The sequence below is a fragment of the Theropithecus gelada genome, chromosome 18 (genome assembly GCF_003255815.1).
Source record: "Theropithecus gelada isolate Dixy chromosome 18, Tgel_1.0, whole genome shotgun sequence".
Lineage (NCBI taxonomy): Eukaryota > Metazoa > Chordata > Mammalia > Primates > Cercopithecidae > Theropithecus > Theropithecus gelada.
The window spans coordinates 25439194-25457581 of record NC_037686.1 but is presented as its reverse complement, the minus strand read 5'-3'; the positions used below and the strand labels follow the sequence as shown (position 1 = coordinate 25457581).

At 34.9% G+C, this 18388-nt stretch overlaps 1 protein-coding gene across 3 annotated transcripts in view; it reads left to right on the top strand.

Moving 5' to 3' along the window:
• CCDC178 (coiled-coil domain containing 178) overlaps positions 1-18388 on the top strand; it is a 523876-nt gene that overhangs the window by 20123 nt on the left and 485365 nt on the right. For all 3 annotated transcript variants that reach the window (XM_025365268.1, XM_025365270.1, XM_025365269.1), the window contains exon 3: positions 9169-9248. In XM_025365268.1, the coding sequence (XP_025221053.1) occupies positions 9191-9248 (58 nt within the window). In that variant the 5' untranslated portion in view covers positions 9169-9190. The remainder of the gene's footprint in view (positions 1-9168; positions 9249-18388) is intronic.

Sequence of the window (18388 nt, the reverse complement as noted above, 5' to 3'; positions counted from 1 at the left end):
TTTGCATATTTTTCAGCAATGCCTGGAAACTCTTCCCTAAAATCCTTTGGCACATTCCTTCAGTTAATGATAGGTAGATGTCACTTCATCAAAGAGAATTTCTCAGAAGAACCTGTCTAAAATAGACTCCCTCCCACCTCCACACCATCTCCTCTAATTGCTTCTCTGGTTGTATTCCACATGTTATGATATGATTATATTCATGATCATTGTCCAAAATATTTTCTAAGCTCCATTGTGATATATTCTTTTATATAGGTTATTTATAGTATATTTTTAAATTTCCACATGTGTGAGGATTTTCTAGCTATCTTTTTGCTTTTCCTTTATGCCTTTATTTTAAGCTTTTTATAATTTTTTTTACCTTTTTAACTATTATTTTAATTTCAGTGGTACATATGCAGGTTTGTCATATAAATAAATTGTGTGTTACGGGGATTTGGTTTTCGGATTATTTCATCAAGGTAATAAGGATATTAGCAGTACTCGATAGGTATTAAAAGTAATGGCAGGCCGGGCACAGTGGCTCATGCCTGTAATCCCAGCACCTTGGGAGGCCAGTGCAAATGGATCACCTGAGGTCAGGAGTTCAAGACCAGCCTGGCCAACATGGCAAAATCACGTCTCTATTAAAAATACAGAAAATTAGCTGTGTCTGTGGGTGCATGCCTGTCATCCCAGTTACTCAGGAAACTGAGGCATGAGAATCGCTTCAACCTGGGAGGCAGAGGTTGTAGTGAGCCAAGATCATGCCACTGCACTCCAACTTGGAGACAGTGAGACTTGGTGTAAAAATAAGAATAACAATAATGGCAAATCCACAATTATTTTTGCACCAACCTAATAATTTTTTGATCCTCACCTTCCTCCCTCACAACACCCTCAAGTAGGCTCCAGTGTCTATTCTTCCCTTCTTTGTGTCCATGTGTACTCAATGTAAGTGAGACCATGTGATATTTGCTTTTCTGTTCCTGTGTTATTTCACTTAAGGTAACAGTCTCCAGCTCCATCCATGTGACTGCAAAGGACATGATTGCATTCTTTTTATGGCTGTGTACCATTCTGTGGTGTAAACATTCCATGTTTTCTTTATCCAGTCTACTATTGATGGGCATTCAGGTTGACTCCATGTTTTTGCTATTGTGAATAGTGCTACAATGAACATATGTATACATGTATCTTTATGGTAGAATACTTTATATTCCTTTGGGTATATATGCAATCATGAGATTAGTGGATTGTGAGAGGTGGAGGTTGCAGTGAGCTGAGATCACACCACTGCACTCCACCCTGGGCCTGGGTGACACAGTGAGACTCTATCAAAAAAAAAAAAAAAGAAAAGAAAGAAAGAGATTGCTGGGTTGAATGGTAATTCTGTTTTGAGTTCTTTGAGAAATCATCAAACTGCTTTCCACAGTGACTGAACTAATGCATAAGTGTTTCTTTCTCTTCACAACCTCACCAGCATCTGTTATTTTTTGACTTTTTAATAGCCATTCTGTCTGGTGTGAGATGGTATCACATTGTGGTTTTGATTAGCATTTCTCTAATGATTAATGATGTTGAGCATTTTTTGATATGCCTGTTGGCCACGTGTATTTCTTTTCTTTTCTTTTTTTTTTTTGACAAGTCTACGTGTCATTTGCCCACTTTTTAATGAAATTATTTGGTTTGTACTTGTTAGTTTGCTCAAGTTCCTTATAGATTCTGGAAATTAGACTTTTGTCAGATGCACAGTTAGAAAATATTTTCTCCCATTCTGGGGGTTGTCTGTTTACTCTGTTGATAGTTTATTTTGCTATGTTGAATCTCTTTAGTTCAATTAGCTCCCATTTGTCAATTTTTGTTGCAATTGCTTTTGGCATCTTCATCATGAAATCTTTACCAGGGCCTATATCCAGAATGGTATTTCGTAGGTTATCTTCCAGGGTTTTTATAGCTTTCAGTTTTATATTTAAGTCTTAATTCATCTTTAGTTGATTTTTGAATATAGTGGTGTAGGGACGGGGTCCAGTTTCCATCCTTTGCATATGGCTAGCCAGTTATCCCAGTACTATTTATTGAAGAGGGAGTCCTTTCCCCGTTGCTTGTTTTTGTCAACTTTGTCAAAGACCAGATGGTTGAAGGTGTACAGCTTTATTTCTGGGCTCTTTATTCTGTTTCATTGGTCTATGTATCTGTTTTTGTACCAGTACCATGCTGTTTTGGTTACTGTAGCCTTGTAGTATAGTTTGAAGTGGGGATTTTAAAATTTTTTTGGTTCCATATGAATTTTTTAGAATAGTTTTTTCTAATTCTGTGAAGAATGTCATTGGTAGTTTTGTAGGAATAGCAATGAATCTGTAAATTGCTTTGGGAAGTGTGGCCATTTTAACAATATTGATTCTTCAAATCCAAGACTATGGAATAATTTTCCATTTATGTCATCTGTGATTTCTTTCAGCAGTGTTTTTTAATTCTCATTGTAGAGATCTTTCACCTTCTGGTTAGCTGTATTCCTAGGTAATGTTTTGTGTGTGGTTATTGTGAATGGGATTGTGTTCTTGACTTGGCATTCAGCTGGGATTTTGTATCCCGAAATGTGCCGAAATTCTTTATCAGATCTAGGAGGCTTTTGGGCAGAGACTTACCGGTTTTTTTGTTTGTTTGTTTTTTTTTTTTTTTTAGATATAGAAACATATTGTCTGCAAACAAGGATACTTTAACCCTGTCTCTATTTGGATGCCTTTTATTTATTCCTTCTGCATGATTGCTGTGGCCAGGACTGCCAGGACTACGTTGAATAGAAGTGGTGACAGTGGGCATCCTTGTCTTGTTCTGGTTCTCAAGGGAAGTGATTCCAGCTTTTGCCCATTCAGTATGATGATGTCTGTGGGTTTGTCTTATTAGATGGCTCTTATTATTTTGAGATATGTTCCTTTGATGCCAGGTTTGTTGCAAGTTTTTAACATGAATGGATGTTAAATCTTATCAAAAGACTTTTCTGCATCTATTGAGATGATCATGTAGTTTTTATTTCTGTTTATGTACTAAATGACATTATTGACTTGTGTATGTTGAACCAGCCTTGCATCCCACTTAAAAAGCCTACTTGATTGTGGTGGATTAGCTTTTTGATGTGCTATTGAATTTGGTTTGCTAGTATTTTGTTGAGAATTTTTGCATCTATGTTCATCAAGGAGAGTGGCCTGAAATTTTTCTTTTTTATTGTGTCTCTGCCAGATTTTGGTATCAGAATGATGCTGGCCTAATAGAATGAGTCTAGGGAGGAATTCCTCCTCCTTGATTTTTTGGAATAATTTCAGTAGGAATGGTAACAGCTCTTCTTTATATGTCCGGTAGAATTTGGCAATGAATCTCTCTGGTCCTGGGCTTTTTCTGGTTGGTGGGATTTTTATTACTGATTAAATTTTGGAACTCATTATGGGTCTATTCAGAGTTTCAATCTCTTCCTGGTTCAGTCTTGAGAAGCTTTTTATTTTGAAATAATTATAGTTTTATAGGAAATTGCTTAGAAATACACAGGAAAGTCCTGTGCTCCCTTCAACTATTAGCTCCCAATGTTATGCTAACATCATATATAACTAGAGTACAATAGTAATACCGTAAAATTTATATGATACAGGTCATGGAACTTATTCAGATTTCAGCAGTAATACTTGCAGTTATTTGTGTGTGTGTGTGTGTACAGCTCTGTGAACTTTTATTATATGTGTAGCTTTTTATACCATCACCACCATCATGAGACTTACCCCACCACAGCATTCCTTGATATTACTCCTCCCCTATCTCTAGGCCTAGGCAACTGCTAATCTGTTCTCCCACTCTGCAATTATGTTATGTCATGAATATAAATGGAATCATGAAATTTGTATCCTTTTGAGATTGCAGGTTTTTTCACTCAGCATAATTAGTGTGGAGTTCATCAAAATCGTTGCATGTATCAATAGTTTTCCTTTTCTTCTGGATTGTATACCATGGTATGGATGTATCGTAATTTGTTTAGCCAATCACCCACTGAGAGACATCTAGGTAGTGTGCAGGTTTTGGCTATTGTGGACAAAACTGCTAAGAATATTCATGTACAATCTGAATGAAAAGTTTTATCTGGGATATATGTTTAAGAGTGCAATTGCTGAGTCTTATTGTTAAGTTCATCTTTAGATAGAAAAGGAACTGCCAAAGTATTTTCCAGAGTGGTTACATCATTTTGCATTCTAACCAGCAATGCATAAGTGACCCAGTTTCTCTAATACTTGCCAGCATTTCATGTTGCAACTATATTTTTTAAATTTTAGTCATTTTCATAGGTAGATATCTCATTATGGTTTTAATTTGCATTTTGCACTTTTACTGCTGGGCAAGGGTGGGAGTTCCAGCTCCTTCTGGCTGGAAGGGGTAGGAGGAATGCCTTGTTACTTCTCTCTATGTGGCTTCCACTGACACCATGAGAGTGGTGTAGCCTTTTTACTGCTGGGTTGTGGTGCAAGTAATGTCTCACACTGTCCCGTGGGGAAGAATAAAGGTACTTCCTTACTTCTGGGTGTGGGTGGAAGTCCAGGCTCCCCACATAGTTTTCAAATGGCCTTGAAGTGGTGGGAGAGTTGAGGAGTAGGGTGTGGTGCTTGAGTCCAATCACTAAGGATGAAAGTCTTTAATCCCTACTGTTTCCTCTGATACCACCCCAGTAGGAAATTTGGGGTCCTCATTATAGCCTATCCAGGGTAGATATAGTCCAGGCTTCTGATTCAGTCTTTGTGGGGGCAGTTTTTTCCCTTGCCTTTTTTTTTTTTTTTTTTTAAATTTTGTTTTGTTTTGTTTGAGACGAAGTCTTGACTGTTGCCCAGGCTGGAGTGCAGAGGCGCGATCTCGGCTCACTCCAAGCTCCGCCTCCCAGGTTCACGCCATTCTCCTGCCTCAGCCTCCTGAGTAGCTGGGACTACAGGCGCCCACCACCACGCCCGGCTTTTTTCGTATTTTCAGTAGAGATGGGGTTTCACCGTATTAGTCAGGATGGTCTTGTGATCCACCCGCCTCGGTCTCCCAAAGTGCTGGGATTACAGGCGTGAGCCACCGCGCCCGACCAGGTCAGTTTTTTTCTGATGTGTAGTAGAGATGTTACTGTCTTAATGTATTCTCTCTTACTAAGCCGCCCTTTTACTGGTCTCTTGGCTAAAGAAAGCAGGCTTTCGTTGGAGCTTTATTTTGTCTATACCCACTGGCATTTCTGGGTTGCTGGTCTCTTCTACTTCACGTTTGGAATATACAAAGCATAGAGAAAATCTCCGAAATTTACTACCTCCTTATTTCTCTGGCAACAAGTCTCCTAGCCAGTCTACCTTCTTCTCTACACCTTTCAGTCTTCTTATGTTGACTTTATATATATAATGCACCCAGAGTTTTTTCTTGTACTTACAGGAGGTAATAAGTAAAAGTGTATCTATTCCATCTTCCCAAAAGTAGAGGCCAGGAGTGTTGAACTTATGCTTGCTTGTGAATTTTTTTTTAAATACTTTAAATTCTAGGGTACATGTGCACAGTGTGCAGGTTTGTTACATATGTATACATGTGCCATGTTGGTGTGCTGCACCCATTAACTCGTCGTTTACTTTAGGTATATCTCCTAATGCTATCTCCCACTCCACCCACCCCAGGACAGGCCCCGTTGTGTGATGTTCCCCATCCTATGTCCAAGTGTTCTCATTTTTCAGTTCCCACCTATGAGTGAGAACATGTGGTGTTTGGATTTTTGTGGTTGTGATAGTTTGCTGAGAATGATGGTTTCCAGCTTCATCCACATCCCTGCAAAGGACATGCACTCATCCTTTTTTATGGCTGCATAGTATTCCATGGTGTATATGTGCCACATTTTCTTAATCCAGTCTATCATTGATGGACGGTTGGTTCCAAGTCTTTGCTATTGGGAATAGCACCACAATAAACATAATGTGTGCATGTGTCTGTACAGCAGCATGATTTATAATCCTTTGGGTATATACCCAGTAATGAGATGACTGGGTCAAATGGTATTTCTAGTTCTAGATCCTTGAGGAATTGCTACACTGTCTTCCACAATGGTTGAACTAGTTTACCATCCCATCAACAGTGTAAAAGTGTTCCTATTTCTCCACATCCTCTCCAGCACCTGTTGTTTCCTGACTTTTTAATGATTGCCATTCTAACTGGTGTGAGATGGTATCTCATTGTGGTTTTGATCTCATTTGTATTTCTCTGATGGCCAGTGATGATGAGCATTTTTTCATGTGTTTGTTGGCTGCATAAATGTCTTCTTTTGAGAAGTGTCTGTTCATATCCTTCGACCACTTTTTGATGGGTTGTTTGGTTTTTTCTTGTAAATTTGTTTGAGTGCTTTGTAGATTCTGGATATTAGCCCTTTATCAGATGAGTAGATTGCAAAAATTTTCTCCCATTCTGTAGGTTTCCTGTTCACTCTGATGGTAGTTTCTTTTGCCGTGCAGAAGTTCTTTAGTTTAATTAGATCTCATTTGCCAACTTTGGCTTTTGTTGCTATTGCTTTTGGTGTTTTAGACATGAAGTCCTTGCCCATACCTATGTCCTGAATGGTATTGCCTACGTTTTCTTTTAAGGTTTTTATGGTTTTAGGTCTAACATTTAAGTCTTTGATCCATCTTGAATTAATTTTTATATAAGGCGTAAGGAAGGGATGCAGTTTCAGCTTTCTACATATGGCTGGCCAGTTTTCCCAGCACCATTTATTAAATAGGGAATCCTCTCCCCATTTCTTGTTTTTGTCAGGTTTGTCAAAGATCAGATGGTTGTAGATGTGTAGATGTGAGGGCTCTGCTCTGTTCTTATGTAACTGCATGCTTTATTCAAGGTAGTTTTTTTTCTAAATTTGCTTTACTGATTCCTTCTTCAGCCTAGTCACAGCTACATTAAAATTAAACCAGGGAGTTTAGAATTGCAGTTATGGCAGTTGTCAGTTCACAGATTTCTAACTGGCTGCTTTTCAAATTTACAATATTAATTTTTATTATTTTTAGTTCTGACAATTTAAAATTTGATGTTATAAACGTGATTGATTTATAAAGATGTTAAAGTTGTCTAGTGATATATTATCTGGTAATTTTGCTATTTAGAGTAACTTTGGATTAGTTTATGTTTTCTTTTGTTTCTGTTGATTTTGGTTATGTAGTCATTTTGTGTGTTGAGTGACCTTTGAGTCACTCAAAATGGGCAAGAACACACAAAATGGGCAAGAATGGCCTTACTGAAGTTTGGAATTACCCAGGTAATTTGAGGCTGGGCTTCAGTCTATGGGCAGTCATCTAATAGACTTTATTTCTGTTTCATTCTGTTTCTTAAAATACAGACTTTTGGGGTCTCAGTCCTAGGAATGGGTTAATTTCTCAGGGCACCTACACTTGGCAGAGTCTGGATTCCATCTTGTGTTTCCAAAGTTTTGTGTGGCCCTCACAAGTACTGCCCAACGTCTCAGTTGCCTCTCCTGGGTCAGATGTTGCCCCAAGGGAAAACGTGGCCTAAAATGTTAGTCTCACTTCTCTGGATTTTTGACTTCTATTAGATCTGGAACTATGTATTCCTTATTACTTTGCTAATTCTTAGATGCTTTTTTGAAGATTCAAAAATTATATTTCAACCAGATTTTTTTAATAATAGTAGAAGCACTTTTTTTTCAATATACCCAGTTCTATCTTACTGGAGGAATTAATTTTCTTATTAATATTATTTAATTTTTCTGGTAATTTTGTGTAGTAGAGGAAATAAAATTATATGTTTCAACTATAATCTTCATTGAATTAAAAAAGTTAATGTCCATAAAACACTGTTATGTTCTTTCAGCATTTAGTTATGCTCTTTTCTATAGCTTACTTTTCTTTAAAAGTTGGTCTTTATGAGGTAGAGTGGTTTATTTGGAAGAGCACTAGGCTTGGATTTAGGGTTTTCTTTCATAGCACTTTTGTCTAAGAAGTCTTTTTTCATTGCATTAATTTACTAATTTCAGTCAAGATTTTCTGACTTGTGAAACAAACAAACAAAAAATAAATTAGATGATTTCCAGTCTCTAAACTCTATAATGATTTAGATCTGCAAATTAAATGAGACAATTGTTATTTCTCATGTTATTTCTGTGTTTATAGAATTATTTTCTTTCTGTTCAGCACTTTAAGTTTCTAATTAATGCCAATTTGCAGGAATTATAGGGAACAGAGAAACTTGTTAAATACAGCACAGGGAGGTTGCCAGCGATGTAGAAAAATCTATAGGACAAAATATTTGATATTTACATAGGTAAAGTACAGTGAGAAAAAAATGGAACAGAGAACACATAGACTAAAAGATAATTAAGAGACATTTCACTTAAATGCTATGTACGGACCTTGTTTGTATTATTACTTTAAACCATTCTTAAAAACAGAAAATATGAGACAAAAATGTGAACACAAAAGATGTTTAGTGATATTAAAATATCATTAATTGTGTTAATTATAGCTATGTTTAAAAATTTTTTGAAGTATTTACAGATACAATAATATGATACTTGTGATTTGCTTAACCATTATCAGAAGTAGGGGAGACAGGGCAGTTGGTGGGTGTATAGAATTCAGAATTGACCATAAATTGATAATTGTTGAAATTGGTTGATGGACATATAGAAATCCATTGCACTTTTTGCTTTACTCTTAAAATATTTTGAAAAGGAACTGAAGGAAGGTAAAGAAGAGATGGTAGTAAAGTTAAACTTTTATTATATGAAATGAAAACATCGTAGGTTCTAGAATCTCCCCAGGGCTTTGAACCCATAGCTGCAATTGCCAATGCTAAATTATCTCATGGTCAGCCTAGGTATTGGTTTAAGTCACCAGCAAAGTAGAAGATCAAAGATCCCTCTTTAATGAAGATTTTTATATTTGATATTTCTGAATGAGATCATAATAGTCCTAATAAGAAAAAGAGTACATTGTTGGACTTCCTTACATTTTACATATAATTTAGTACTGATACATAATATATATAAGAATATATGTATGTAAGAATATATATTATATATCTCATATCTTTTATAGTAGAAATTTTTCCTGACAGTTCTTGAATTGCAAATTTTTAGTAAAAATACAAACTAATTTAGATTCATGATATTTAAATATTTTTCTTTCTAATTAGGTTTTAAAATATTCTGATAACTATGCCTGAAAACAAGACAGTTTCCTCTTCTTCCACTAGAGAGGATCAAACCAATACAGGTAAGTTTGTCATAAATTGATTTTCTTTGAAAATAGTTCATAGATAAATGGAATTCAAATCACTTACAGAGGAGGGCAACTGCAAAGATAGTAATCTTTTCCAGGATAATGGTCACAAAACCAAAACTTACTGGGACCAGTAAAGTGAGCTAAGAGAAAAGAGTGAGTCAGTGTAACAAAAACACGTTATCTGAATTATAACCAGTTTCTTTTATAATTATGGATGAACTATGTTATGGATAATGAAATAGGTAAGCAGTACAACAACGGTGTGCTGGAATCAGCTCTTGTATATATCTCTTCTCAATTCCACTCCACTGGTAACTTCAAATTGGCCCTGGTGGTAGTATTTATTCCCAACTAACAGCTGGATATTAAACTTTTACCAGCATACCACTGAAGCTAAACATGGAAAATTAGAAATGAAAACACTAATATAATTCTATTTTTAAAATTATATGATTTTATTGCATTAATTTGCTCTATTTTCTGTTGCATCCTGAGCTCTGACATCTTTTATTCTGTTAGCAATGTCATTCATGTTAGCAATGTCATATCTTTGCATGATATAAAAAGAGGTCAGCAAATTATAGCCCATTGCCCAAATCTGGCCAGCAGCCTTTTATTTACAGACCCCAAATTAAGAATGGTTTTTATATTTGTAAGGAGTTGTGAAAAGAAAAAAGAAGACAATAAGGAATATGCAACAGAGACTGCATTTGGCCTACAAAATCCAAAATTTTTACTATCTGATGCTTTCCAGAAAACATTTGCCAACCTTAGTGTAGAACTTAACGTTGAATACTTTGAGAACAATAGGTAATCTTTGTATCAGTTATCTACTGCTGCACTGATGCTGTGTAACAACCAACCAAAAAAATGCAGGTGCATACAGCATCATAAACATTCATTTTATGCTCACTTGTGCATGAGTCTGCTGGATGGTTCTGCTGATATCAGGTGGGCTCAGTACAGCTCACTCGTGCATCTGCAGTAAGCCACAGGTTAATTCAGTACCATTATTGATCTTACTTATTTTGGCTGACCTTGTTTACAGGTCTAGGGTCTTGGCTGGGAAAATTAGGCTGATTCAGCTCTGCACTCGCTTGTCTCTCATATTCCAGCATACTATTAAGGGGCTTGATCTCTGGGTTTTGGCAGTTTCAAGAGGAGGGACAGAAGCACAGAAGGCCTCTTCAGGCCAACGCGCAAAACTGGTGCACTATCACTTCTGTCACATTTTATTGATCAAAGCAAGTCACAGAACTGGCACAGATCTATGGGTAGGAGATTAGACTCCACCTCTTGATGGAAGATGATGCAGTGACATTGCAAAGGAAAATGAATACTGGGAGGAGAAAATTATTGGGGTTATTATTGCAATCAGCTTACTACAATTTTTTTCAGGGTTATAATTGAAAACAGTCATTTAGTAATTCCAAACATGGATAAGGTCATGACACAATGGATTTTATTTAAAATTATTAGCCTTGGGTTAGAATCTTATTTCATCACCACATATTTTCTAAATATTTGAAAAACCTTGGTTTGTAGCTCTTTATTTCTTCTATCAATATTAATTGAAAAAAATAATGTTATTTCATTTTCATTTATAGAGTTTGTTTTGTAAAGCTTAAGCAAAAGCTTGTTTTTATTTCTGGAAATTGATCCCAATCTCAGATTAGTAACATGGAACAAGTTATTTATTTAAAATAAGTTCCCCAAAAACACAATTTGGAATGAACAGAGTAATCAGATCATACAGGTGTGTAACTCATATTTAAATAGTTGAAAGAACTACTGAAAGTTTTGGGGTTGATTATAATGTGAATTAAAAAGACTAATAGTTGGTTCCAAGACTTCAGAGAGCTGAGCTGATGATTTTCCTTTGAATGACTTGACAAAGCCTATTTTAAATTGGAAAAGAAAATGATTCAGTCGATACTCGTTTGCAAGCAAAAGCTACAAAGTTAATCATATTAAGCATGACTTAAGCCTCCCACAGTCGTTTGATGCAATAGATATATATAGCAGATAAAACTATATATCACATGATTTAATGGAATGTAAGTCTTCTGTGATACAGTCTTCTGTAAAGTCATAAGAAATGGAAATATGTCTGTTTGGCTAACACTTTGGAAAATAATATAGTTAATACATTGTCTTTTAAAATGTGCCTGGTTAGCAAGTTTAGGATTTTTGTATTTAAGTGACATTAAAAACCGTATTTGGAATGCTAACATCAATAGGGATTATCAGTTAAAATTTACTTTTATCACTTTGGCTTCACACCATCATCAAACTTCCTATTCTGTATGTAAGACAACCAACCGTTATAAACAACATTCAGCTAATCCAGCAAAGCATTGAAATGTCTGTGTTTCAGCCACAGGAATTTATCAATCCTGTGTATTTGTTGCCAGTGTTTATTACTATGTCTTCGAATATTTTAAACTTTTAAGTCTAAAGTCCATCTTTGCTGGATAATGTACTCAACCTATTTATGTACTAACTTTTGAAAAAGTTTGTCATTAATTCTATCATAAGAACACAGTGGGAGGTCATATTTACTACTGTGAAACTACATTCAACATAATAACACTTTAAAAAATATCCAAAATAAATCATTTTTTGATGTTCTTTTGTTCATGATGTAACTACTACAGTCATATGGAAACTCTCACTATTCTAAAAATAATGGGGCCAGGCGTGGTGGCTCACGCCTGTAATCCCAACACTTTGGGAGGGTGAGGCGGGTGGATCACTTGAGACCAGGAGTTGGAGACCAGCCTGGGAAACAGAATGAAACCGTGTCTTTACAAAAAATACAAAAAGTAGCCAGGCCTGCTGATATGCGCCTGTAGTCCCAGCTACTGGGAAGCTGAGATAGGAGGATCCCTTGAACCAAGGAAGCAGATGTTGCATGTGGCACTGCACTCCAGCTTGGGTGACAGACCAAGACCCTGTCTCCAAAAACAAATAAACAATTAAATTGGGTGATTATTCTGTGTTCTCAGTTGACAGAAATCATAAAACAAATTACTAATCTTTTTCAGATTGTTCTGTAAAGTTACAGCCATATATCTTAAACAAGCTGACCAATAGTATTTTCAGATGACTCACATTTATAAATGGTTAGCTCTGTTTGGGATAACAATTTTTATTACCATTAACAGGACCTTTTAACAAACTATAATTTTTGGCTTTGCAGGCAGTATTTTCTCTGAATACAAAACTGCATTTCATGGCAGCATCACATTTATTTGTATCGAAATACCGATAGTGTGTTTTTTTATTAAGGTTTTCCTAATGTATCTTTTCCTTAACATGTGTTCTGTATAACAGGCAGAGAGTGAATTTTTTTACAGAATAGTATTTTGATATTTTAAAATAGAAAATACTTTGCATGTGTAAAAATATCTTAAAAATACATGTAAAGTTTAAAGAATATTGATAAAATTATATATTTGTGCACTTATAATTTGGCTTAAAGAATAGAACCTGGTGTTCACTCATCTCTTCCAAATCGTATTTAATTTTATATATTACATATAAATATTAATATAATACATATACAACTCTATATATTTTATTTCATATAACAAGTTTAACTCTCCTATTAGTTCACTAATGTTTGTTAAATCTTTTGAAAATAATAAGTTTTAATTTTTACTTTCTTCTCAATGTAATTGTTTTCCATTTCCTTCTCTATCACTAGGCTGATTTTTTTGTGTGTGCACCCTGTTGAATGAAGGTGACTAAAATGTGCACGCATCTTCCTATTCATGATTTTTAAAGTGAGACTTCTAATGTTTTGTCATTAAATATGAGTTTTTATGGTTTGTAAAGATCGTTCTTTATAATTTTCTATAAATTGTGAACCTGTTGTGAATTTCATTAATGCTTTTTCTACATCTACTAACATTTTTCTGGACTTTTGTTTCCTTTAATCTTTAAATTTAATGACTTGTGTACATGGATTTAAAATTTTTAAACAAACTTCATTCCTGGGACAAACAATTTTATAAATTTTATTGTAATTTAATATATTTCTAGATCTTTTTTCATAATCATTCGTTTAGGATTTTTGCATCTTTCTTATTCAGTAACATTGGCCCCTATGTTTTCTGAACATTTCTTGTCTTGTTTTGGTAATAAGGGTTTTATAACTTCAAGATTGAATTATACAGTGCTTCTTTATTTTCTGTTCTTCAAAGAAAGATAATAAATTTTTATTATTATTTTCTGGAATATTTGGCTAAAATTACCTCTTAATTTGGAGGGATATAATTATTGATACAAAATATTGATTGACCTTAGTACTATTAAGTTTTATGTTTATCTTCTATTCACTATTGATTAGCGAGTTATAATTCTTTCTTTTAAAAATCTGTTTGGTTAAATATTAAATGTATTGGTATAATACTGTTAATAATAGTCTTTATTTTTATATCTATATGCACTTGTTTCTTCTTTACACTCATAATATTGTATTTGTTTCTTCTGGTTCTCCTCTGTTTAGTCTTGACAGTCTTGCCAGAGGTAATTCATTTGTGTTAAACTTTTCAAATTGCTAAGATCAAAACTTTTTGATTATCTCTAGGTTTTCGTTGTTATTTTGCTTTATATTTTATTAATTTGGAATGTTATTACCTTCCTTTTCTTCCTTCTACTTTCTTTGTGTTTGCTTTCCCACATGTTTTAAATTTGGTTACTTAGATCACGAATTTTCAGACTTTTTTCTTTTTTAATATAGTTATCTCAAGCTGTAAGTTTCCCTTGAAATAACAAAGAGATAATAAAAAGGATTGGAGGGTCAAATCAAATCAGACTCATATAAAGTGTGTAGCTTTGCTAACAATTTTAAGGTTATGGGAAATTCTCAAGTACATTTGAAGCAGGGAAACATCTGGGACCATCAGAACAGCTCTCCACGTCCTGTCTCACCTGGTTGGATGTGCTCTGCTCCAGATTAAAGAATGATGTGTTTAAGCATGTATGTGCAGCCATGCGACTCATTCAGAAGACTGCCCTCTAGTCATGAAACAGCTTCATTTTTTATTAAGGTAGTTTAATAGTTAACATGATGTTTTTCAGGGAGCCATATCCCATAAACACACAGGTTCAGGTTTGTTTATGGTTATAATTCAAACAGCCAAAAACATCCTGCTGAAAGTTTTCTGTTGATAAGAACTCTCCAGTTAACAAATGTCAATTAGTATGTTTGCCAGAATGTCTGTTATTAGCATGTTTGCTAGGGAATTTGACATGGTCGCCTGTTTCCTTTCTTTGGGGACCTCTCTTTTACTCCCCATGGGAAAGTATGGATTATAGACTCGCAATAACTTTTAGATTTAATTGGATTTTGATTTACTTTTGACTCATATTATTTAGACCTATGAAATATTTTAGTTAAGAGTTTATTATCTGTAAAATCTACCTCATGGATTATGTGACTGAGATCCACTATATGTTTTCACTAATTTTTTTTTTCCTTTCTTTCTTTCTTTCTTTTTTTTGTTTTTTTACTGAGACGGAGTCTCGCTCTGTCACCCAAGCTGAATGGAGCGCAGTGGCACAATCTCGGCTCACTGCAAGCTCTGCCTCCCAGATTCACGCCATTCTCCTGCCTCAGCCTCCCTAGTAGCTGGGACTACAGGCGTCCGCCACCGCGCCTAGCTAATTTTTTGTATTTTTCGTAGAGAGGAGGTTTCCCCATGTTGGCCAGGAAACTAATAACCAAAAATTATTAGTTTCTTGGTTTGTTTTTGCTTTATTATTATAGCCTCCTAGTGGCTGTGAAGTGACATTTCACTTTTTTTTTTTTTTAAATTAGTAGAGTGTCTTTAGAGTATTTTCAGGTTTATGGAAAGCTGGTACGTAATACAGAGCTCTCATCTACTCACTATTTCCTAACCTACATTCACGGTTTCCAGTATTATTAACATCTCGCATTAGTGTTGTATATTTGTTAAAGTTGATAAACCAATATTGATACATTTTTATGAACTAAGGTCCGTGGCTCATTCTTTGCGTGGTACAGATCTGTGGGTTTTGACAAATGCGTAATGTTATCTCATGCTTCTCAGGCTTCTTTCCACCTTAGATTTAACAAAAAGTCTAGAGGGGCTGAAGTGAATATTTCGCTTCTCTCAACTGGTTAGTCTTTGTTAAGGTAGTTTCCCTTGAGGGGTAGTGATAGACAGAACCGTCCAGGCATATTTCAAAATGGCAGTTCTTACCCTGGGAATAATCGAAAATACTTACTTTTCCCCTTCTAGAAGTAGGAAGTATTATTCCCCCAATTTCAACTGTGAGAATATGGTGGAGCTGGAGATAAAAGTAAAAATATACTTGGCCCTTTAAGACTGACTCCCCAGAAGTTTTTAATTCTCCAACTAGTCCACACTCAGCTCCAATAGTTAATCAATTAGATTTTACACTTTTCTACCCATTTTTGGCTCCAGCAACTTCTGCATTAGCCTGACCCTCCAGTTTTTGGGGTGTCAGTTTGCATTGTAACCTTAATTCCCTGATGGACCTAAGAAAAATTGTTGAGTTTTTCCATTCAGTTTTTTCTTTTAAGAAAAGCTGAATGCTGACTTTCAAGATTTTTATGTGTCAAAGTGTAACTGTAATTTTCAAACTGATTTTGACAAAGGTCTATTTGCTTTATTCCTCTATATGAACCATTTGTTAGGTTTGGTTTGGTTTTGTTTTGCTTTGATGTCATACATTTTTGTTGAAAACTGGGCATTTAAAATAATAGAATGTGAAAACCTGTGGACATCAGATTCCTCTTCTTCTCTAGGGTTTGCTTTCCCTGCTGATTTTTGTAGTTGTTAATTTAGCAACTTTTCTGAATTAGTTCTCTGAAGCCGATATATTTTTTTTGTCCTCTGTGGCCACCCACTGAAATCTCTATCCAGTTGGCTTAATGGTCAATTAATGATTAAACAGATACTTCTCTACATTCCTGGAATCAAATCTCTCAGTCTTTGCTAAGCATCTTTATGTGCATGTTAGGATACATCTTCAACACTCATCCAAGGACTTGACAGCTCAGCCTTAGCCTTTCCTTCTGGCACATGCAGAGTCTCAGGGTCAACCAGAGGTGAGAAATTAAGGCTTTCGTGAGTCTTTTTGTGTGTGTGTTCCAAATCCTCAAATGATAAAGGGAATTGATCATATGGGTGAGAGATGAGACTGAAGTAATTGTCTGTTGCACTAGTTTTCAGCTAGAATTTGTATCACAATAACCTGAGGAAAAATTTTTAAAAATCTACAAGTCTAGGCTCTCCCCTGAAGATTTTGATAGAGTAAGTCTAATAAAGCCTGGACATGTATGTTTACAAATATTTCCTTGAAGCCAGGCATGGCAGTGCGGCAGCTGTAGTCCCAGCTGCTTGGGAGGCTGAGGTGGAGGGATTGATTGAGCTTGGGAGTTTGAGTATAGCCTGGGCAAATAATGAGACCCCTCCTCTAACAGTAACAACAACAACAACAACAAAGTCCTCAAAATCCAGATACTATTCTGGTTACGAACCACTGAATAGATAAGTGTAATATGTAAATTCTCATGTCTCAGAAACGTAAGATATCTCTAGAAGAGTTGGATTTTGATAGATGCTAATTCCTTTAAATCTATTCTTTCTAATAATATTAGCCCGACCTTTTCCTGATCATGCTTACAGTTTTGGAAGTGAAGTCTTGCAGGACGTAACCAGATATGTCTAAAAGTGACGATTCTTTAGGAATGAGGCTTGCAGAAAACTCAAACTCTCTTCTTCCTCCTCTGATGTCATAAATGTGGACCTTTATTTTTCAAGGCTCTGTTGACCTTCAGAGTCAGGGCTGGGACCAAGGAAATTTAAAATGCCACAAATGTTTGTGTTCTTACCAAGATTTATCTGTTTTCCTTGAATAGTTGCTCACACTGTTACTGGAAGCCTTTGCTATATTTCTGGAATTCTGAAAATGTTTATTTTGACAATTTTGCCTTTTTTAATCTTTGTATTCATGGAGAGGTAGATTTTTCAAAGGTCCTTACTTTATGATTTTCTTTGATATCTCTTTTTAACTTTTGTCTTTTATCGGTTTTTGTTTCAAGTTAAGTATTCAGAATTGGAATTTGGGGGACACAGGCTGTGAACATTTGTGTGGCCTTCAATATTTATTTTATATTGTTTTCCACAAATGTACCTCACATTCAACTGTGTATCACTATTACCACAACATATTAATACCAGATTTTGATTATTATTAAATAGCTAGTTTATTAAATAGAAAATGACCACAATTGCTCTACTTTACATTTTTATTACCAAAGAATATAAATAATTTCCAAGTGTTCATTTAATTATTTAATCTTCTCTCATGTGGACCTTCTGATGATGGATTATTAATAGTTAACATTTGCAACTTATATAAATAAAACCTGAAACCTTTATATATTATTTCTTTTTGTGTCATATTTAGTGAAAATAATTGCTCATCTACCTTATGAATTTCTATCTTGAGTCAAAGAAGATAAAATTACCGTGTTTCATATATTGTTAAATTATTAAATCTAAATGCATCATTAAATGTTATATATATCATGTTAACTTTTATAATTTTAGTATCTTTTGAAAAATTTTAAATTCTGGAGTTCATCAGGAATTTACATTAGAAAATTTGTTTGCTGATAGAGTGGTTTTGATGAGCACATGCTGTTGGAATTTTGTTCCTGGAATATTGTGTAACAATACAGTTATCCACCAAGGCAGAAACATGAATTAGAGCATGAATTTATTTGAACCAATGTTTTTCAGGGTCTGTTTCTTGTGCAGCTCTTTGTAGAAACTGACTATAGGCACATCTCATTTTATTGCACTTCACTTTATTGCACTTTGCAGATCCTGTGTTTTGTTTTGTTTTGTTTTGTTTTAATTTGAGGTTTGTGGCAACCCTGCTTCCAGCAAGTCTATTGGCAGCATTTTTCTAACAACATGTAGAAAAACTTCATGTATGTGTGTGACATTTTAATATTTCCTGCAATATTTCAAAAACTTTTTCATTATTTTTCTATCTGTTATGGTGACCTGTGATCAGTGGTGTTTGTTGTTACTATTGTAATTGTTTTGTTGTAACATGAACTA